Genomic DNA, 23,972 nt, shown 5'->3' on the forward strand with positions numbered 1-23,972 from the left:
AAAAAGAAAGGGTTAGGTTAAAATTTCTAAAGTATATTTCACTTTGAGTAAAGTTGATAGACCCCAAACTGTATTTATATATAAAAAAGTATTCAGTTAACAGAGTAGAATTTTAAAAAAGAAAAAAAAAGATGAATGTTTTAGAACACAATTCTTTTCCATCCTAAAGCCTTTGTGACCAAATGCTTTAAAAATTTAAAAGAGCTTCCCTATTATATTCAACTAGAATGTGATTTTAAAAAAAAGTGCAGTAGTCTGCAAAAGAAAAGACTCAGGACTAGGGGGTCAGAGGAGTTAAATTTTCTGACAGCTCTGCAGGCAACCAACTGGATCAATTTGTTCATGACACTTACTAATATTACCAGTAAAGCACAGAGTTGAACTACATGCCTTTTTTTTTTTTTTTTTTTTTTTTTTGAGACACAGTCTCTCTCCATTACCCAGAGTGGAGTGCAATGGTGCAATCCTGGCTCACTGAAACTTCCACCTCCTGGGTTCAAGTGATTCTCATGTCTCAGCCTCCTGAGTGGCTGGGATTACAGGCGTGCGCCACCACATCCAGCTAATTTTTGTATTTTTAGTAGAGATGGGGTTTCGCCATGTTGGCCAGGCTGGCCTCAAACTTCTGACCTCAAGTGATCTGCCCCACCACTGCCTCCCAAAGTGCTGGGATTACAGGGGTGAGCCACTGCGCCTGGCCTGAACTACATGACTTTTAAGTCATTCCAGTTCTAAAATTCTAGGCCTCTATGAACCCAAATGTTGTGTAGAGTGAAGTAGAGAAAGTCATCATTTTATACAGATATTTAGGTCCTGCCTAAGAATAAAACTTTCTTCTAAATGGTAGGTCAGAAGAATCCTAAGTTCCATAGGTTGAACAAGATATGAAAGCTATGGAGGCTGGAGTCAGCCTCTGTTTTAGTTACCTTTGGCTGCAAAACTTAGTGGCTTAAAACAACTATATATTTGTTTACAATTCTATGGGTTTGCAGTTTGGGCTGGGCTCAGCTGTGCAGTTCTTCTGCTTTACATTATGTCGCTTGGGTTCTGAAGTGAGTTTGCAGTCAGGTTAACGCAGGCTGGTTGTGTCCTGGATGGCTTTACTGTCATGTCTGGGGCCTTAGCTGGAATGGCTGGGCCTCTGTCCTTCCACATGGTCTCTCCACATACTGCTTCATCCTCCAGGAGGTCAGTCCAGACTTCTTCACAGGGTGGCAGTGTTTCAGGAGAGCAAGAGCTAAAATTGCAAGGCCTCTTGAGACCAAGGCTTAAAAGTCAGACAGTGCTACTTTTGTCACTATTGGTCAGATTGGAGTCAAGGAATCTGGAAAGAGCTGCATAAAATTTCTAGTCTTTTTTTTTCTTTTTTTTAAAATTTGAGACAGCATATAGAGCCAGTTTCAATGTACCACAGATTCTATCAAGGTTGCCAGAGGAATTTTCCAGCCTGCAAACAGTGGAAGCCAGTGATGTATGGCTGGGAAGAGTACCGGCTATGGCCAGATAAACCTGTGTTCAGATTTTAGCTCTGCCACTTAGCATAGATTTATGATACTTCCATTAAGTTATTTAACCTCTCTGAGCCAGTGTTTCTGCCTCTGCAAAATTGAACTAATAAATCCCCTCTTTTAGATTTTCAGGATGAGATGGGGTTATATGCCAAGTAAAGTGTCAGCTAAATCACAGGTACTGAGTAATTGCTCATGAGAGCTCCTAACATAGATACTAAGTTTGAAGGGGCATATCTAGTATATAAAACATCTATGTCAGAGTGATCAAAATTCATGACTCTAAGGATGAGTGACACCAGTCTTGGTCCATTTTTTTCATTTCTGATTTTTCTGTTATTATGGTGGTCCCAAAATATAACTGAAATATAATCTTTCAAGAAAGATTATACTACAAGGATATTTTAGATTATTTTTCCCAAGTCACAGACTACTCAGGATTAAGCTCAAAGGACCATGTGAATACCAACCAGCTCTAAGCCAGACTGCAGGAGTCTCATTCCCAGACATTTTGATTTTTCTTGGTCAAGTACAATCCTCACTGATCATGGATTCCGTATCTGTGAATCCATCTACTCCTATTTGTAACCCCCAAATCAATGCTCTCAGCACTTTTGCTGTCATTCTGAAATGTGCAGAGTGGTAGAAAATTTGAGTCTTCTGATTTCCTTTTTCCCAGCTGGAGTTGAAAAAGGTGTTACTTTCGCTTCTCGCTTCAGTTCCCATATTTCTTGCTTTATGTTGCTTTGCTTGCCAGCTCCATAGTTGAATGGGTAAAGAAGAACCCTTTTCATGGTCTATTTAGTGTCTTTTTTTTTTTTTTTTTTTTTTTTTAAATTTTTGTGCTTTTTCTGTTTAAAATGGCACCCAAGCATCGTGCTGGGGTTCTGTCCAGTGTTCCTAAGTACAAGAAGACGAGGATGTGCTTCATTGAGAAAGTATGTGTGTTAGATAAGTTGTGTTCAGGCATGAGTTTTAGTGCTGCTGGTCATGCATTCAATGTTAATGAATCAACACTATATATTAAATAAGGTGTCTTTAAGCAGAAACACACATAAAGCAAGGTGATGTATTGATGAGTTATCGAAAATGTTGACTAGAAGCTTGGTAGAACCTGCCTCTGTATTTCCCCTAGCAGCAATGGTTCACCCTTCACTAATCAGTGTTTGCCTTGACTTTATAAAATAAAACTCCTGAGAACAATGAGAATCGACTATAACTCCTACTGTTGCTTTTCCCTGGTGATACTTTACAATAAAACTGGGAGCACAATGTGAAAGACAGAAATGCAGACAAATGCTTTCTCAAATAGAGATGACAGGATTCATGCTGACAAACGCAGATCTCTATTGTCCTTGCCACAGAGAGGCAGGGGTTGATGAACCCAAGGATGGGAAACTTTAAAATGCATTTCCTCTATGCTGTGACATGTATTTTTGTGCCTATATGTCAATGCATTTTGTGGATCTATATTTTTTGAACCAATTACAAAAGTAAAATGCAGAGATGATTCAAGATGAGTTGGAAAGTTACTTATCTTCTCCACCTTTGGACCATGAACTTTTCTCTTCTTTGCTATAAAGAGTTATTTGGTATCACCTCATTGATTCATTAGAAGCAAAAGATTAAGCACTACTTAATTTCAGCATCTCACAAGAGCATATAGGACCTGAGGCAGAATGTAGTCAATCAATATTATACTTAAAGATAATTTTTTTTCTTATTTTTAACAGTCTTACAATTTGGATGAGTCTAACACTCAAGCATACATTTAATGTACTGCCTTCCCACCATGAGTCACAATAAAAGATTATTGCCTTCGAAGATACACAGTGTTTGCTGAGTTGATGTTGTTTTGCCTGCGAGTTCCATAGGTTGAACAGATAATTGTTTCTGTTCAGAAAACCTGAGAGACTATAGCTGTACAAGGGAAGTCAGCAAGGGTCAAACAAACTTACTGATCATACTTGAAATCATAGTTTTAAAAAATCTGGATACTCTATTCAGCTCACAAATAATAAATTCGTTTACTGCACAGATTTTCCCCAAAATCTCACAACACAGTCAGATTTCAGTTGACCCTTACAAAACTCTGCTATAAAATAAACACAGAGCTGGTCCATATATCCTAATATGCATTTACAAAATCCCTCAAGAAGGAAGAAAATGGATCATAATGTTCAGTACCTACTGTTTTGAAATATTTGAAACATTCTCAGCTAATAAACTATAGACAACGTAAGTGAGCATTATAACAGCAATAAATAATGGCGGCTCTTTTGACATAAAAAAGATTAAATACTCAGTTACACTGGAAGAAATAATACTAATCTCTCTCTCTCTCTCTCTCTCTCTCTCTCTGTGTGTGTGTGTGTGTGTGTGTGTTGAGACAGAATCTAGGTTACGTTCAGTGGTTCATGCCTATAATCCCAGCACTTTGGGAGACTGAGGCGGGAGGATTGCTTGAGCCCAGGAGTTTGAGATCAGCCTGAGCAACAGAGTAAGACCCCATCTATATAATTATTTTAAAATATAAAAATTAAAAAAAGAGAAACAGAGTCTTAGTTTGTCACCCATGCTGGAGTGCAGTGGCAGCACCATAGCTCACTGTAGCTTTGAGGTCCCAGACTTAGACAATCCTCTTGCCTAGCCTGTTGAGTAGCTGGGACTCAATTTTTTGTAGAGACAGGGTTACTATGTTGCCCAAACTGGTCTTGAAGTCTGGGCCTCAACTGATCATCCTGCCTTGGCCTCCCAAAGTGCTGGGATTACAGGCACAAGCCACTGTGCCTGGCTGTTTGTGTGTTTTTTAATGCAATGGACTATGCAAGCAATCCTAAAACCCAGACTCAGGGACTACAAACTATCACATATATTTACAGGTAACTAATATGTGAAATAAAATCACAGCAATACATGGCTAATGTAAGAACTGCTATAAATATACTAAAATGGTTTACATTTTACATCAAGACTGAACAAGTTTTCTCTTCTTAAGCTCAAAAAAGAAATGGTTTTATATTTATTTAAAATGGAATTCCCTTACCCAAGTCTTCATTTAACAAAAAGTTGATACTTATCAATATGAATATAATTTTTCATACAGAAATATAGACTTATTTTAAGGAAATGGTATAAGATTTGCATTATATTTTATAAGTCCCCACAGTTCCATTTGGTTCTTATTTATTACATTTGACTTAGCTTACATAATATTTTTGTTTATATCCATATTGTTTAAGACCAGAAATGTCCAAATCTGGAAATTCAAAGGTACTATTCATTAACATTCTTTCACTGTGATTCATAAGACTTTTTGCAAACTCTGCTTTGATTTTAAAATAAAACTAAGGTAATAAGATGTTTTGTATAAAAATACATGACTTAAGCAATAACAATAAAAGGAGCTTGGCTTTAGTGGATCACACGCCAAAGCAAACCACACTCCTCATGAAATAGACTGTACAAAGTTCATGTCAAGGGGAATAACAAAATAAAACACTTAATCAAATATAAAATAGCTTTCTATTCTGCTTATTTCAAAAACATCCAGTGGTTTAAGTTGCTGTAGTCCTACATTTAAATTATCAAAAGCAGTACCAGAATGTAACATGATGAGGGGTTAAGTGAGGTCACTTCAGAACAACATATGGTTATAGCTAAAGAACAGGTATTCTTTATTTCAATTTCTAGATAGACGAATTTTGCCACATAGTACCCAAATGGGAGACAGTATGTCTACCATGATACTTCTTGCTAATGTATCTGCCCTACAGAACTTTTGTTTAATAAGAATGAATTAAATTGGGATTAAATCAGGTGATTGAAAAAATGTGGATTTGAAATTTGGAGAGAAATGACGATTCTAACTTTTGGCCGGGCACAGTGGTTCCTACTTGTAATCCCAGCACTTTGGGAGGCTGAGGTGGGTGAATTGCCGGAGCTCAGGAGTTTGAGACTAGCCTGGGTAACATGGTGAAATCCCATCTCTACTAAAAATACAACAAATTAGCTGGGCGTGGTGGCGCGCATCTGTAGTCCCAGCTACTCAGGAGACTGAGGCAGGAGAATCGCTTGAACTCGGGAGGCGGAGACTGTAGTGAGCCAAGATTGTACCACTGTACTCCTGCATGGGTGACAGAGTGAGACTTGGCTCCTAAATAAATAAATAAATGTCGTTTTCTTGTCAGGCACAGTGGCTCACGCCTGTAATCTCAGCACTTTGGGAGGCCAAGGCGGGCAGATCACCTGAGGTCAGGAGTTCAAGACCAGCCTGGCCAACATGGCAAAACTCCATCTCTACTAAAAATACAAAAATTAGCTGGGCATGGTGGTGAGCACCTGTAACCCCAGCTATGTGGGAAGCTGAGGCAGGAGAATTGCTTGAACCTGGGAGGTGGAGGTTGCAGTGAGCTGAGATTGCACCATTGAACTCCAGCCTGGACTACAAGAGTGAGACTCCGTCTCAAAAAAAAAAAAAAAAAATTCCAACTCTGACATTTGCAGGACTTTTTATCATTAAGAATATCTAAATCTAAAAAGAGAATAGTGCTTGAATCACATTTTATTTTATTTTTTAACAGACAAGGTCTTGCTCTGTTGTTCAAGCTGGAATGCAGTGGCACAATAATAGTTCACTGCAGCCGGGCGCGGTGGCTCAAGCCTGTAATCCCAGCACTTTGGGAGGCCGAGACAGGTGGATCACGAGGTCAGGAGATCGAGACTATCCTGGCTAACCCGGTGAAACCCCGTCTCTACTTAATAAAAAATACAAAAAACTAGCCGGGCGAGGTGGCGGGCGCCTGTAGTCCCAGCTACTTGGGAGGCTGAGGCAGGAGAATGGCGTGAACCCGGGAGGCGGAGCTTGCAGTGAGCTGAGATCCGGCCACTGCACTCCAGCCTGGGCGGCAGAGCGAGACTCCGTCTCAAAAAAAAAAAAAAAAAAAAAAATAGTTCACTGCAGCCTTGACCTCCCGGGGTCAAGCCATCCTCCTGCCTCAGCATCCCAGGTAGCTGGGACTACAGGCACACGCCACCATGCTCAGTTAATTACAAAAAAATGTTTTTGAAGAGACAGGGGTCTTGCCATGTTGCCCAGGCTGGTCTAGAACTCCTGGCCTCAAGCAATCCTCCCATCTCAGCCTCCCAAAGGTCTGGGATTACAGGTGTGAGCCACCGCACCTGGCCTTGAATCACTTCATTTCTTCTTCTTTTTTTTTTTTTTTTTTTTTTTTGAGACAGAGTCTTTGTCGCCTAGGCTGGAGTGCAGTGGTACGATCTCGGCTCACTGCAACCTCCACCTCCTGTGTTCAAGTGGTTATCCTGCCTCAGCCTCCCAAGTGGCTGGGACTACAGGTACGTGCCACCATGCTCGGTTAATTTTTGTATTTTTAGTAGAGACAGGGTTTTGCTATGTTGGCCAGGCTGGTTTCAAACTCCTGACCTCTGGTGATCCACCCACCTGGGCCTCCCAAAGTGCTGGGATTACAGGCATGAGCCACCGTGCCCGGCCTATTTTATTTTTAAAAGTAATAAGAGATGGGGTCTCACTGTGTTGCCCAGGCTGGTCTCAAACTCCTGGGCTCAAGTGATCCACATGCCTCAGCCTCCCAAAGAGCTGGGATTATGGGTGTGAGCCACCATGCCTGGCCAAATCACTTTTTTAAAGTTCGATGTTGAAAAACAAATACGCAATTGTCTAGAAACAAAGCCGTATTTCACTGTGCGGGTAATATACCAAAGACACACAGACAAAGAAAGTTAAGGATCTACTTTAATACAAATGTTTATAATTAATAATAACTGAACTCAGTTTACATAGGGACTGGGCAAAGTTCTTTATATTCATTATCTTAATTCACATGACAATCTTAAGAGGTAGATTTTTGTTATCACCACAGTGGAACAAATGAAGAAGCAGATTTAACTTAGAAAGGCTGTCATTTGTCCAGGGTCCCACAGTAAAAGATCTAAGATTCTAATGCCAAAGAACCAGCATCATTACTCTGCTATGGTGCCTTTTAGGTTTGGTAGAACACCTTATTTATAGCCTGGGATCTCTGGCAATGGTATCAGGAAAGGAAAATGCATAGAAAGAGGGTCCTAGAGATCTCATTCTCATTCATATCCTGGGATTCATAGCCTGGGATCTCTGGCAATGGATCTCAGGGAAGGAAAATGCATAGAAAGAGGGTCCTAGAGACCGCATTCTCATTCTTTCTCCGCTTCATTTGTGCAATTCCAAAAACAGTTCAAGTCTGCCAATAATCCAAGATAAAGGATTTAGTTCTTAAGTTTTTCTTCTCTATAATTCCCAAGCCTGATAATAACCCCGATGAATGAGTCTGGAGAGCTATCTTTTACTTCTGAGGATATTGCTGATAAAACTTCTAGTCGATAAGTATACATTTCTGAGAAGCGGACATTGAAGGACATCAGGGAGCAGTTTAAGGAATACGATGCAAACATCAGAAAAGGTAAGAGGCCTTGGTCTTTCATTTGACAGAGTAGGATGAGTTCCCTAAGCTGTAAGGATTTCATGCAAATTCAATACTCTGACAAGATCAGAGGGGTGGAGGGAGATAGAAGACAGGATGAAAGGATGGATTGATGGATAGAAGGAAATAAAAATTATGAATTAATATACTACCTCTGACATCCAATGTGCCTTATCTGGTTTCCTGGCTTATAAGAAACATAACAAATAGCTTATATTAATTAAATCTAGAAAGTGGGTGCCATGGCTCTACTCTTCTGGTTTCCAGAGGAAGCGCCTATTTTAATAGTCATTAGTATGACTTTTCATTGGTTTATCTTCTATATTAGACCATAACACTAAAAGTCAATAACAATGACTGAGGATGTGTGAGCTCTCTGAGGACAGGGTTATCTCACTCAATTTTGTATACTTAGCACTAAGCAAAGTGCAGCCGTTGAGCAAACATATGCAACCTATCACAGAAAAGCCACATCCACCAAAGGCAAGCCTGGGAGCAACATCACAAGATTAAAACAACAGGCAGAAGTCTGTCATTGAGGATTGGGTCCAGGTGTGCTTATAAACCTTCCCAAGAGGTTCACCCTCATCATTACCTCGGCATTTTAAAAGGTCGATTTAAACACAATGGGATGTTAAGTGAGATCTCCCTCTGTGATCTCAGAAACCATCTGTCTTGGCTTTAGAGAAACTATTTATAGCAGAGAGGACTGATGTGGTGTCAAGACCAGGTCCCAGAGACTTAATACCTCTAAACACAGCAAAAATATCTCTTGGACACACAACAAAGAAGACACAGAAATCTTAATTGGGAGGGTTGGAGCAGATGTTAAGGGTCACCAGAACTCAGGATGTCCTCTTTCCCCATGCCAGAGCTGGAGTCAGGATGCATCACCTAACCAAATGTGCAAAGGTTCTTTTGTACTGAGTCTCAACGTTTTCCACCATTTCCCTTTGATATGCTCTCATCTTTGCTAACTTTCTGCTAGCTGGATGCCATCCCAAGACCTGATTGGAAAATGTAACCTACAATATCAGTTAGGTTGCACATTCCATGTCAACATTTGGAAGGGGAAAAAAAAGGAAAAATTTAAGATTTGCATTGTGGTAAATAATAGCTTTATTTGTTAAAGTGCTTTCCAACCCCTGCTGTTCAGCCTCACTGAAATGACAGACAGGCCTATATATTTCTCCTGAGTCTAACTTATGGCTTTTGATGAGGTACCTGAGGTTAGGAAATAAAAGCTGTGTCCCATCCCTCATTTTTAAGTGGTGCTTATTCTTCCAAGGACAATGGGATTTACAGTCTCAAAAGGCAGAACTATATATTACGAACCTCAAGAAGCTCTAGATTGGTTTTTTTTTTTTTTTTGGCTGCCTCATGGTGGCAGGGAAAGGAGAGTACAGTATTTGGCAAACAGCCTCACATCCAGGTTGCAGGAAGTGATGGAATTCAAAGGAAACCCTCAAGCTATCAGCCAGCAGCACAAATGAATGCAATATTGAAGACCCAAGAGCAGCACTGACACATCTTGTTCAGGGATGCCAACCAACCCAGGTAAAACAAAGTCAGATTAACAGGAGCAAAAGCAAAACCACAACTCATTCAGCTAGGCTGGACGTGCTGATCAAACCCTTCCGATTTACTACAGGAAATCTATTCCCATATAAAAAGCAATGTAAAGACTCATATTTACAAAAATAAACAGAAGGTTAATTTTCTGTTATGAGGGAATCCACTACAGAATTTAAACTGTAATTTCCCAGGATTATTGTTTTTAATATTCAGGAACACATCCTCGGGAAAGTGTGGAAACAGGCCTTGGGAAGGAGCCATCACCCAATGTTCAGGGTCAACCAGTAGTTTCTGAATACTAGGGGCCTTGGTTTGACGAATATATATATACACACACACATACACACACACACACACACATATATATATATATTCCACTGTTTATAAGATGTCTGATCCTCACCATAACTCAACAAGTCAGGAATATTAAGGTCATTTTGCATATGTGAAAATAGAGAGTTGGAGAAGGTATGTGCCATGGGCAGTTGCTCACTGTGTGCTAAGCATCCTATGAAGGTCATCTCTTTGATCATCCTAGTAAGTCTACAAGGTATTATTATCTCGGTAAATACAGCACGGAATAGACTGAGAGGTTAAGAAATCTGCCCCAGCTAGTAAATGGTAGAGAGGGAATATGACTGAGAGCTAAAAGAGAGGAATGGTCAGCATCACCTCTGAGTTTGGCTGAGGACCGATCATGAACCCAGGGAAGACTTCATGGGGAGGAGTGGCTTAGAGGAGGTAGAGAAGCTTGATGGGAGCGGGAGGAGGGCAGAAGACAGCAAATTCAGGGAAGCAGGGCAAAGTCCGAGATGCTGGAGTGCACATGTAGGTTTGGGGAACGATGGTCTGGTCTGGACCTATGTTGATGGTATGTGAGAGCTTCTACATAAAGTGGGAGCTAGCTGGGTGGCTGGTGCTAGTCATAGTGTTTCTGTGAACTGTTGAGAGACCAGATGACATAAAATTACAAAGAATTATTAAAAATACTAATAGAAGATACAGCATAGACCAAATTCCTGTATGTATGAAGCCACACAGCAGCTCCTGCTTGCAAAGGCAAGAGGAGAATTCAAGGACATTTCAAATTATCATGAACTCCAGAGAAAAATTTTACCAGTACTTTTATCAAGCTGAAGGTTCAGGTGAAGTGGTTCACTAGCAGGGTGGGGCTCAAAACCAGGATTTTCTAGACCGGGCCCAAAGGTAGGAAAGGGAAGGACCATGACCAGCAAACATGTAAAAGGCATTAATGATCGGGACAGGAGGCAGAGAAATTCTAGGCAGACAGGGGCAGATCCCTGGCAAAACCCCACCTTTAAGCCTAGAAGCCTGAAACCCTTGGTCCAAAGTGATAACATCGATCCCTGTTTGTGTGCTCTCTTCCGATTGGTTCTTTCTGAATAATATCTTTTTACCAATCGAATGTTGCCATTCCCAAAACTACCTACGGCCCGCCCCGCCCCACATCCTGTGCCTACAAAGACCTCAGAGACCCACTTGGTACAGGAGAGAAGTGGCTTGACTGAGGAGAAGCAACTTCACTTTAGAGGGACGGCTGGGCTTTGGAGGAGAGACGGCTTACCTTTAGAGAACAGCCGACTGGACTTCAGGGAAGACTCCACCTGTGCCGTCCCCTCTGCAGCTCCCCTCTCCACTGACAGCCACTTCCATTGCTACATAAAATTCTTCTTCTCCACTATCCTTCAAGTGTCTATGCAACCTAATTCTTCTCGGACGCCAGACAAGAGCTTGGGACTCATCCAGTGTGGGTACCCACAAAAGGCTCTCACACTGGCCCTTTGCCCTCGCTGGCGGGGAGCAGCTGCCCTATGCAACAGGCAAGGGGCCCACTGAACTGATAACGCACCGCTGTCCAGGTACGGCGGAGCTGAGCATTGTAACATAATCTCTGGAGCTTCAGGGGTCACAGGCACCCCCACCTGGTCTGGCCGAGGGGACCCCACAGAGCCTGCTCCTGCCAGCGCCCAAAGCGGTCAGCTGGATCCTGCACTCGCTCTCTCACGCGCTCCTTCCCATAACAGGCTGAGTGCGGCGGTCCAAGAAAACGGAGTACCCCTGTTGCAAGTCTGATGAAGGGGTCAAGAGAAAACTCCCGCATCATCAAGACCCTAGTTTCAATCGCCTATGCTGTTCTCGAGTTTCCTAGTGCTTTAGGAGACTAATGTTTATTACACAAAAGTAGAACAGGATCTCCCCACCCCCGATAGTACCACCACAAAAATGTTATATTACTGCCCAATGTGGGAAAAAAATAGTTTTATAGACCCGGATATATTTGTGTTATCTGGCATGTACAATTTATTGCTTACTAAATAAAATGGGCAAAAGAAATACCAAAATATTCATTTAAAACATATTAACAAGAGTGATTGTCTCTACGGAGAGGCCCTGGTGTTTTAGGAAGGATTGGTAGTGAAGGGCAGAGCTAGGGCAAAAAGGTAGCGGGGAGATTTATTTTTCACTTCTTACCTTTTATGGCAACTTAACTTTGTGTAAGATGCAGGTGTTAAATACACAAACACACAATTTTCCTTTTGTGTCAATTTAACTTTGTATAATATGCAGGTATTAAACACACACACACACAGACACACATGCATTGATTAATCACATCTTGAGTAAATCAAAACCCAGGAAAAGTTTTCATTTTAATCACGCTATTGAGTAGAGATAAACAAAAGGTACTGAATAATAAAAAATCAATCATCCTGGCTAGGCATAGTGACTCATGCCTCTCATTGCAGCATTCTGGGAAGCTAAGGTAGGAGGATCGCTTGAGCCGAGGAGTTCAAAACCAGCTTGGGCAGCATAGCAAGACCCCATCTCTATTTATTTAAAAATTAAAAAAACAATAAAAAAATCAATCATGTCAGGAAACAGTAACATTCTAGACCAACTTCTAAAAAAAAAATCATGAGTAGATATGAAAATGGTCAGTGTAAAAGGAATCCTAAATTGCTGGGCTGGAATAATTCATGTATACTTTTTTTTTTAACAGAGACAGGGCCTTGCTCTGTTGCTCAGGCTGGAGTATAGTGGCATGATCATAGCTCACTGTAGACTGAAACACCTGGGCTCAAGTGATCCTCTTTCCTCAGCCTCTTGAGTAGCTGGAAATACAGGTGTGTGCCACCATGCCTTGCTAATTAAAAAAAGTTATTTGTAGAGATGAGGTCTTGCCATGTTGCCCAGGCTGTCTCAAACTCCTGGCCTCAAGCTACCCACCTGCCTTCGTTACCATGCCGGCCTGATGTATACTTTTTATCTATCATTCCATTAAATAATGATGACGAGAATAACAATAGTTCCTACTTACTGAACATTTACTATGTGCGAGGCATCCCCTTAAATACAAGTGCATGCCACTCCACTCAGCTAATTTGTGTGTGTGTGTGTGTGAGAGATGGAATGTTGCTTTGTTGCCCAGGCTGGAGTGCAGTAGCATGATCTCAGCTCACTGTAGCCTCCACTTCCTGGGTTCAAGTGATTCTCCTGCCTCAGACTCCAGAATGGCTGGGACTATAGGTGTGTGCCACCATGCCTGGCTAATTTTTGTATTTTTAGTAGAGATAGGGTTTCACCATGTTGGCCAAGCTGGTCTTGAACTCCTCAGCTCAAGTAATCTGCCTGCCTCGGCCTCCCAAAGTGCTAGGATTATAGGCGTGAGCCACGGCACTCGGCCCACCCAGATAATTTTTGTACTTTTTGTAGAGATGGGGTTTCGCCATGTTGCCCAGGCTGGTCTCGAACACCTGGGTTTAAGCGATCCACTTGCCTTGGCCTCCCAAAGTGCTAGGATTACAAGTGTGAGCCACTGCGCCCAGCACTGATGAAAATTAAACACTGAGAAAAACTTGAAAACTAGCTAGACTATGGATGCACATCTATTTATGATCACGTTTTCTCCTCATACTATGAAAAAGGCAAGTCTTGCAGAGTCATGGCGCAGGGTCAAAATTAACCTCAACAACTAGTTCTATGACTGGATACATTTTATTCTAGAAACTTACCAACGGTGTGTCTTTTCCTCCCACAATGCTGAGACCAAGCCCTGAACGTCCCTTGGATATTTCTATAATCATTTCCTGTCCAGGGATAATGGGGCACGTTGCGGGGTCCACTGACAGAGGAGCCTGGAAACCACCTGGAAAAGAACACAGCATGACTGGCAAGTAAGAGTTGCAGCTCAGCCTGCATGTTCCATCACGTGGGGAGTGTGGGGCTTGCACGTGACAAACACCATGAAGCAAAAAGCTGGGTCATTCCTGCCTATTCAGCCAGGGATGACACTTTTGAGATTAAAATGATAACTCCCACCCCTCAACCCATCAATTTTACTTGAAAGTTTTAAATCTTATTTTGTTCATTTATATTTTTGAGACAGAGTCTTACTTTATTGCCCAGGCTGGAATGCAGTGGTGCAATCTCAGCTCACTGCAACCTCCACCTCCTGGGTTCAAGCAATTCTTCTGCCTCAGCCTCCCAAGTAGCTGGGATTACAGGCACATGCCCCCATGCCTGGCTAATTTTTGTATTTTTAGTAGAGACGAAGTTTCACCATGTTGGCCAGGCTGGTCTCGAACTCCTGGCCTCAGGTGATCCGCCCGCCTTGGCCTCCCAAAGTGCTAGGACTATAGGTGTGAGCCACTGCGCCTGGCTAAAAGTTTTAAAATCTAAAAATACATCATGAAAATCTGTATGGAAAAATTACAATGATTAAACGATTAGGTTCATGAAGGCCTATGTTACAACGAGAATAAAGGCTGGTATAACAGGAGATTCTGAGCTATAGAATACTAATTAAGAAACAGTGCCTAAATACTTTCAATTAGAGCATATCAGATGAATTAAATTATTAAGATGTATAAAGGATATAATCGATAAAGTATGAAATGCCTGAAAATAACAATTACCTAAAATTTATCCCCAAATATATTACATAGTAAGGCAAAATGTATTATAAACACAGGACTCAAAAATTACTTGTGGGGTTCATAGAGGAAAAGTTTATTTAAAAGTTATTGCTTTTTTACAAAGTTTTATTTTTAAAAACATTTGTTTTCGGTTGGGTTTTCCCAAAGAGTGAGGGAAAAAATGTTTATAGGCTAAGAAAAAAATGTTTAATAACACCTGTTTATCCAGTACAAAATCTACTTACATGCATTTTCCAGATAACTGAACATAACCTATTAAAAACTCAAAACATTCGGCTGGCGATGGTGGCTCACGCCTGTAATTCCAGCACTTTGGGAGGCCGAGGTGGGAGGATCACCTGAGGTCAGGAGTTCGAGCACAGACTGGTCAACATAGTGAAACCTCGTCTCTACTAAAAATACAAAAAATAGCTAGGCGTGGTGGCTTATGCCTGTAATCCCAGCTACTCAGGACACTGAGGCAGGAGAATCGCTTGAGCCCGGAAGGCAGAGGTTGCAGTGAGCTGAGACAGTGCCATTGCCCTCTAGCCTGGCCAAGAAGAGTGAAACTCCATCTCAAAACAACAACAACAACAACAAAACCTCAAAACATTCAAAATGTTGAATAGTTTCAAGAGATGCTCATACAAATCATAATCTCCAGAGAATGTCGTTATTTTCTGATCACTAAGTTTGATCACCATGAGTATTGTTTCATACATTATGATACAATTCAGGCAAGGGCTGATGAGAGAGGGCCCCATCTGCTGGTCAGCTGCAGCTAATGCACAGAGCTGAGATGAGATCCCAATGCTCATCAAACCTATGTAAAGGCAGGGGTCAGCGGACTACAGACCACGGATCAAGAATGGCTTTTACACTTTCAAAAGCTTGAAAAAAGATCAAAAGCAAAATAATGTCTCAAGGCATGTGAAAATGATATGAGTCTAAATCTCAGTGTCTGTAAATAAAGTCGTATTGGAACACAAACCCACGAATTCATTTATGCCTAGCCTATGGCTGTTAGCATACTACAATGGCAGGGGTGAGTAACTGCAACAGAGGTTGTGTGGTCCATAAGCCTAAAATATTTACTATCTACTTCTTTATAGAAAAAGCTTGTCAATCACTGGTACAAAAGAAAAACAGGCTGTAGGTAAGCCTGTGGGGGTTCTGCTCTAACTAAGTGATAATCATGGTCTTTGGGATGAAAAGGTTTTGGAGTGGCAGAGAGCCATAGTTGAGTTCCTAAGCAGGAAGTTAACAGGAGGGTGAAAGTGGAGCTCACTTCTCATGAGAAAAATGTTATTTTTCTATTAAAGAGGCTGTTAGAGAAACTAAATGAACAGTGTGTGTGAGGTGCCCAGCCCAGAGTCTGGCACATTGTGGATATTCATATATCTGCTGTTCCTGTCCATATGGAATTGATTAATCTAAAGGCCTCCTGGTTAAGAGCAAGAACTTCAGTGACACAACCATAAAAAGTGCCATATTTGGAAGTAGCCTGTGGCCAGCCTATGTGGCTAGCACACTACAATTGCAGGGGTGAGAAACTACAACAGAGGCTGTGTGGACCACATCCTAAAATATTTACTATCGACTTCTTTACAGAAAAAGCTTGCCAATAAAACAAAAAGAAACACGCTCTAGGTAAGATAGAGGCAAGGCAGAATATTAAATTGTAAACCAAATTTGTCTCTAAATCTTTTTGCAGCATATGTATTTTATACTACATTTCCCATTAATTTACAATAAAAACGACATATGATAGTGGCACACTTTCATGGGTGCTTTAAAAAGTTTATATGGCTTTTAGGCCAGGTGTGATGGCTCACGCCTGTAATCCCAGCACTTTGGGAGGCTGAGGTGGGCGGATCACCTGAGGTCAGGAGTTCAATATCAGCTTGACCAACATGGTGAAACCCCGTCTCTACTAAAAATACAAAATTAGCCAGGCATGGTGGCTCACGCCTGTAATCTCAACTACTAGGAAGGCTAAGGCAGGAGAACCACTTGAACCCGGGAGGCGGAGGTTGCAGTGAGCCGAGATCACACCACTGCACTCCAGCCCGGGCAACAAGAGCAAAACTCCGTCTCAAATAAATAAATAGATAAATAAATAAAAAGCTTATACTGCTTTTGTAAATGACTAGCATAGTCTCCTCAGGGAGAAGAGAGAAAAAACACCTGGTGAGACATCCTGGAGATGGAATTTCTTTTCCCTCCTCCATGTCTGCCTCATCCCAGCCAGTCCTGAGTCAGTCTTTTTATTTACTTCTCTCATGGAATCCAGCCCCAAACCCGGCTCATACCAAGTCCTCAATAAATGCGTGGTAAGTAGATGAGTAAATGAATAAAATTTCTATAGATTCAACTGTAGGATGACGAACTTCATTTATTTATTTATTTATTTAACCATGAGAATGAAAACCAGGAAGGATGCTGAATTTCTGTCATCTGAGTATAAATACGTGATATATATTACCAAAACTCAGCTCATCTACCTCCACAGTCAGCACGCATTGTCGGTAAAGTGCCAAGTATACATATTTAGGGCATTATAGGCCAGACTGTCTCTGTTGCGACCACTTAACGCCATCATTATAGTGTGAAAAAAGCCACTGATAAAACAGAAATAAATGAGTGTCTATAAACCTGTATTTGTAGAAACTGAAATATGAATTTCATAGAATTTTTAATAAAATGTTCTTTGGTGTTTTTTCAACCTTTAAAAAGTGAAAACCTTTTTTAGCCTGTAGACCATACACAGCTAGCTGGTAGGCCAGATTTGACCCATGCGCCATAGTTTTCTGACCACATGTATCAGGTGTTTTAGTACCACTACAGTGCTTTAAAATGGTACCTGCTGGATGAACTTTATGAAGTTAATATTTATGAAAAATATATAAAAGACAAATACCACAAAGATTTCAGGACTGCTAAATTAATGTAGGGTTATGCTTTGCCATTGGTGAGTACTGTCTTTTAAAGAGTTTTTTACTGCACAAAAGCAAAGTAGGGCTGGGCACGGTGGCTCATGTCTGTAATCCCAGCATTTTGGGAGCCTGAGGCAGGCAGATCACTTGAGGACAAGAGTTTGAGACCAGCCTGGCCAACATGGTGAAACCCTGTCTCTACTAAAAATACAAAAATTAGCTGGGTATGGTGGTGGGCACCTGTAATCTCAGCTACGCAGGAGGCCGAGGCAGGAGAATCACTTGAACCCGGGAGGCAGAGGTTGTAGTGAGCTGAGATCACCCTCCTGCACCCCAGCCAGGGTGACAGAGTGAGACTCTGTCTCAAAAAAAAAAAAAAAAAAAAAAAAAAAAAAAGGCAAAGTAGAAATATCTATTATTCATTATAAAGTTCTATTTTCAACCCCCAGTCAACATAATTCAAGCCAGGAATTTAAAGAGAGAATGTGAATACCAATTTGGTTAAGCATTGAAAATCAACATTCTTCAAACAGCTTATAGCAACATTTGCAGGACTAAAAATTGGGTTTGATAGGATTTTTAAAGAGATATTACTCAAGACCTAAATATGATCTTTTGTAGAGACCAGAGAAGAATAATACAGAAGCCTCAGATTCAAATAACATTTACCAAGGTCCTTTTATTTTCTTTTTTTTGAGACAGAGTCTCACTCTGTCACCCTAGGCTGGAGTGCAGTGGTGCGATCTCAGTTTACTGCAACATGTGCCTCCTGGGTTCAAGCGATTCTCCTGCCTCAGCTTCCTGAGTAGCTGGGATTACAGGCATGCGCCACCATGCCCGGCTAATTTTTCGGATTTTTAGTGGAGACAGGGTTTCACCATGTTGGCCAGGCTGGTCTTGAACTCCTGACCTACTGAGGTCCTTTTTCTGTTCTCATGCTTTTATATTCAAAAAGCAATAGGCAATGGCAATGGCAGAGAGGAAGAAAATGGTGTAGGAAATGAAGTGGCCTATCCCAGCCCCAAAGCTAAGGAAGCGGAGGAAGCATCCAAAGTCAGGCTTCCGCCTCCTGGTCCAGTTCTCTTTTTAGGACATTATGATCCCTTGCCTTCTCTAAGGCTTAATGAGCCAGATCTGCTCAGGGAAAGAATCATACCATAGCCTATGAAGTCTGTGTCTGTTGAATGGTACGATGAATCTGGTGCTAACGGTATCTCTTGTGAACTGAAGGAGACTTTTGTTGGATATTTTTGCTGTTTCATCTGGCTGACAGCCTACAAAAGAAAGGAAAATTAGATGAATATCAAAAAAGAGAAAGGTAACAAGAAAATACCTTCAAACTGGTGTATTGTTGCCAAAACAATGGTGCAAACATCCAATGATGTTTTCTGAGAATATAAGGTTGGAGGGTGGCAAAAAGTTAGGATAATTTATGTTCATTCTTCATGCTTCCCTATTTAACTTTACAACTAAAATGCTTTGATGAAGGGCAGATCAAGGAAGGGAGGAAAGATAAAAGCTGAAGATACTCTGTCAGTGTGATCTGCACATGAAGCTGGGGGTGGGAGGCAAAACAAAAATTATTTTGCAATTTCTACTCATTCTGATGAAATTTGCAAGAAGCCCCTTTATCTACGGACTTTGAAGTGACTTATCTGTCTTGTGTACATTGGAAAACAATCTACGCTGGGGATGTTTAGAGCATCAACATTCTCCATTTCTTCTCGACACACTAGAGTCAAAGATGCATTTGGTAGGTTAATTAAGCAAAATGAGGGGCAAAGAAAACCAACATCTACTGAAAGCCTACTAAATGCCAGTTACATCAGTGACATTTAATTCACATAAAGGAACTGTGCTTTATTCCCCTATGATACCCAGTGCCTGGAACATAGTAGGGACTCAATAAAGTGCTTGATGAATGAATGAACAAGTGAATGAGTGAAGAAAGAAAAGCAAAACTGAAGACATGAGAAACTCAGGGTAGAAAGTGAACTTGTAATTCAGTGAAGGTATGGGGCCTTTACTGTGTGAGTTTGGGAAAAATTAACTTGTAATTCTGGATTTTTGCTGACAGTACCTCCAATGAATATTAATACTAAAAAACTAAGAGGCCAGGCACGGTGGCTCATGCCTGTAAACCCAGCACTTTGGGAGGCTGAGGCAGGCGGATCACCTGACGTCAGGAGTTTGAGACCAGCCTGGCTAACATGGTGAAACCCCATCTCTACTTAAAAAAAAACAAAAATTAACCAGGCATGGTGGCGCATGCCTGTAATTCCAGCTACTCTGGAGGCTGAGGCAGGAGAATTGCTTGAACCCAGGAGGCAGAGGTTATAGTGAGCTGAGACCATGCCGTTGCACTCCAGCCTGGGCAACAAGAATGAAACTCCGTCTCCAAAAATACACACATACATACATACATACATACATTCATAAACTAAGAAAAACCAAAAGGACTCCTTGCTTATTTAACAGGCAGTTAAGAAATATAGGTAGTAACCTGACCTGCCTTCTGGATCTGCAGTTGGCTAGGGAACCCATCCCCAGCTGGAAGAGTCCGGCAGTCAGGCTGCCCCTGGAGTCTAGAAATAGGACCCAGGTAACTGTTCCAGAACTGTAACTGTAACTGTAACACCTCAAGATTCTGTCAGTGGAAAGCCATGCCTCAATATAGGGCATTATGCAGTGTGCAGTAACAACAAAACAATACCATCCATTGTGCATATGCACTGGGCTTTCTAGTTTCCAAAACACTTTCACATCCATAAATTCATTCAATCACATGAACAACCCTGACAGTTAAATATTACTTTTTTTCTTTTTGCAGAAAACCAAGCATAAATGTCAAGTGACATATTTGAAGTCACGCGGCTAATTAGAGAAGGAGGTAGAACTGAAAGTCAATAGTTGAAGAATGCTACAAGCTTAAAGTATCAAACAGCTGATAGGCAATGATTCTATGGATGTTCTTTTGTTTTCTCCTGCAGCTTTTCTATCACTGTCTTCTTTTTTTTTTTTTTTTGGACAGGGTCTCACTCTGGCACCCAGGCTGGAACAGTTGCGTGATCTCGGCTCACTGAAGCCTTGATCTTCCTGGGCTCAGGTGATTCTCCTACCTCAGCCTCCTGAGTACCTGGGATTACAGGTGCACACTACCACACCTGGCTAATTTTTTGTATTTTTTAGTAAAGATGGGGTTTTGCTATGTTGCTCAGGCTGGTCTCGAACTCCTAGACTCAAGCAATCCACCCACCTCAGCCTCTCAGAGTGCTGGGATTACAGGCATGAGCCACAGTGCCCAACCACTATCACCATCATTTAATACTGACTAAAAAAAGACCTATTCAATTACACATTTATCAGTGATTTTAAAAGGAAGGAAGTGGAAAAGGACAAATAAGGGGTTACTATAAGAAAACTGAACATTAAGAGGACTTAGATATCCAATTATTCTAAGGACCACATTTACTAGCCTCATTGAAGGTAGTGTGCCAATAGGCTAAGTCCTGGTCAACGGGATGTAAACAGAAGTGAATGTACAATTTTTAGGTCATTCTCCTAAGGAGAAAGATCCTGCCTTCCCCTTCCCACTGCTTGGAATGCAGATGTGTTGGTAATAACTGAAGCAGCCCTCTTAAACCAAAGAATGGGTGCCACCATTTGAGGATGGTAGAGTAATCAAATAAGAATAGTATAGTAATCAGATAAGAGGTGCTTGGGTCTGTGACACTTTGGAGACACCATATCATCCCCCAACTGACCACACACAGATTCTTATGCTGAAGAGAACTTCTTGCAGTAATTGAGCCTGTATCTTAACTCACACAGTACTTACATCCAACTTACATTTTGTATCACCTCGAGAAAGAACATGGATTCCCAACAAAGCTGGGTGCAAGCTGCGGAGTTCTTTTATGAAAAATCATGAGACTTTAAAAACAGGAAAGCACTAGAGAGAGCAGTCTAGATTACCAAATTATGACTTTTCCATTGCACAAGATGATTGTTGCTTTTCTTTATATCCCAGTTTCATGTAGCATCTGGTGCATAATAGGCCCCTGATAGATATTCGTGGAATTGAATTCAATTTAACAATAAGGAAGCAGTCCATAGAATCCAAGTGAAATGTCCAAACATATATACATAGAGGCAGGCCTCCAGTTGTCGGTATGTGTGGTGATGGATAAAGGAGTGTTCCCATGACTCATTCATTGGCACAAAACCAAACTACTATGTAAGAAAGATCAGAAAGAATGGATTTGCTGTTGTATGTTACCGTATTATAAGAACTGAGATGGACTTTATAGGTCATCCAACCTAACTAAACCTGTGGTTTTCAACTCTGTTTCATCATACGAACACCTACGGAGCTTTTAAAAATTACAGATGCTAGGATCCCCATCACAGACAAAATAAATTAGCATCTGGGGGTGTGGAGCCCAGGCAAGTTTTTCTTTTTTTTTTTTTTGATTGAGACTTACTGCTTAAGACTTAATCTTTTAAGAAACCCTGGATTAATCCATGGTTTAACTTTAAACGATAAGTCTCAATTGAAAAAACAAAAACAAAAACAAAAAAACTTGCCTGGGATCCACATCCCTAGATGCCAGTTTATTTGGTCTGGGATGAGGGTCTTAGCATTTGTGACTTTTTAAAAGCTCTCTAGGTGTTTCTATCATAAAACAGGGTTAAGAACTACTGGTTTAGTTGTAAAACACCCTTGTAGTTGTATCGAAATTGTACTTGTGTTTTTCTAGAGAAAGGATTTACATTTCATCAGGGCCGCATGATAGGAAAATAAAAATCACGACTCAAAAGAAGGTATATGTTGCTAAGTTTGCTATCACTAATTAGCTGTGTGACCACAGACAAGTCACTTGACTGCCCCATCTACAAACGGGTGATACATCTATATATTGCAAGGTTGTAAAGATTAAAGGTAAATAAATAAACCCATCACTGTGCCAGAAATAATTTAGGCTTAATTAATAACAGCTATTAATGCTTTTATGTCCTTTTAGAACATATCAATACATGATCGGCCAGCTTCTGATTGAAAACCTTCAGGGATGGAAAATTCCTTTCCTGAAGAAGCTCATTCCATTTTGGAGCAGCTCAGAGGGTGGGAAGGTTCTGTATAATGAGCTGCCAGCCTGACGGCACATGATGCCCATTGACCTCTGGGTCATTTCTCTTTGGAAGCCACAGAAAGGGCTTAACATCACTTTCCCAAAGGAGAATAATTTAGAAGTTTAGGTGCTCATTGTTCTGCAAGAAGAAGAATATAAGATGTTATTTAGGATTCGCCCTAGCTCTAAAATTCTATGGTTGTAATATTTTAGAGGTGTTTGTTATGTGCTTGAGGTAGATGGGAGTATATAAAGTTTTGTTTGTTTGTTTGTTTGTTTTTGAGACGGAGTCTCGCTCTGTCACCCAGGCTGGAGTGCAGTGCTGTGATCTCAGCTCACTGCAACCTCCGCCTCCTGGGTTCAAGTGATTCTCCTGCCTTAGCCTCCTGAGTAGCTGGGATTACAGGCGGCCGCTACCACGCCTGGCTAATTTTGGTATTTTTAGTAGAGATGAGGTTTTGCCATGTTGGCCAGGCTGGTTTTGAACTCCTGACCTCAGGTGATCCACCTTCCTCAGCCTCCCAAAGTGCTGGGATTACAGGCATGAGCCACTGTGCCTGGCCAGGAGTATACAAAGTATTAACACCTTAATGGTATTTGCAAATACATTCAAGCAAAATCTGCTTTTAAATTAAAAAAATTATACTTGGCCAGATGCAGCAGCTCACACCTATAATCCCAACATTTTGGGAGGCTGAGGTGTGAGGACTGCCTGAGCCCAGGAGTTTGAGGGTACAGTGAGCTATGATTGCACTACTGTACTCCAGCCTGGGTGACAGAGTAAGACCCTGTCTCTTAAAAAAAAAAAAAAATTACTTACAGGTTTTCAGTTGAACTGAATTTGGTTATTTTTAAGGTTCATTCTGTATCTATTTTTTTTTTACTTTGGGTTTTTAGCATATAATTTAAAAGAATTTTCAAAGGCATTTTCTTTGGCAATGTTTGAAATATGTATTTCCTGTAAGCTCTAGTAATCTATAGTTTCTTAAATATAAAAATAGCTAACATAGTAACAATGTATACTTTTAGATACATAGAAGCGTAGATTAGTACATAGATATGAAAATCTGGACTTAAAAAAAGCAAGGAAAAAGCTCAACAGTAACAAAAGTATAAAAATTTGATAAAAGTTTATAGTTCTTTAAGAGAAGTTAAATTCAAATGTAAGGAATACTAAAGTTATTTTATAGAAATTCTTCCATTTGTAACTTTTATTTCTAACATTGTGTAAGACATGGTGCTCTCAGAAGTTTTTTTGGAGATGGAGTCTCATTATGTCGCTTAGGCTGGTCTGGAATTCCTGAGCTCAAGCAATCCTTCTGCCTCAGCTACCTGAGTAGCCGGGACTACAGGTATGTACTACTGCACCTGGTTAGATAGAATTTAT

The 23,972-nt window shown here is 40.9% G+C and overlaps 1 protein-coding gene across 8 annotated transcripts in view; it reads right to left on the reverse strand.

Annotated features, from left to right (window-relative positions):
* The window catches only part of PATJ (PATJ crumbs cell polarity complex component), a 409,036-nt gene that overhangs the window by 62,765 nt on the left and 322,299 nt on the right, over positions 1-23,972 (reverse strand). For all 8 annotated transcript variants that reach the window (XM_038000719.2, XM_038000715.2, XM_038000710.2 and 5 more), the window contains 2 exons: positions 18,610-18,727; positions 13,615-13,748 (listed from right to left, as the gene is read on the reverse strand). In XM_038000719.2, coding sequence (XP_037856647.2) covers positions 13,615-13,748; positions 18,610-18,727 — 252 coding nt within the window. The remainder of the gene's footprint in view (positions 1-13,614; positions 13,749-18,609; positions 18,728-23,972) is intronic.

Source organism: Chlorocebus sabaeus, chromosome 20 (assembly GCF_047675955.1).
Source record: "Chlorocebus sabaeus isolate Y175 chromosome 20, mChlSab1.0.hap1, whole genome shotgun sequence".
NCBI lineage: Eukaryota > Metazoa > Chordata > Mammalia > Primates > Cercopithecidae > Chlorocebus > Chlorocebus sabaeus.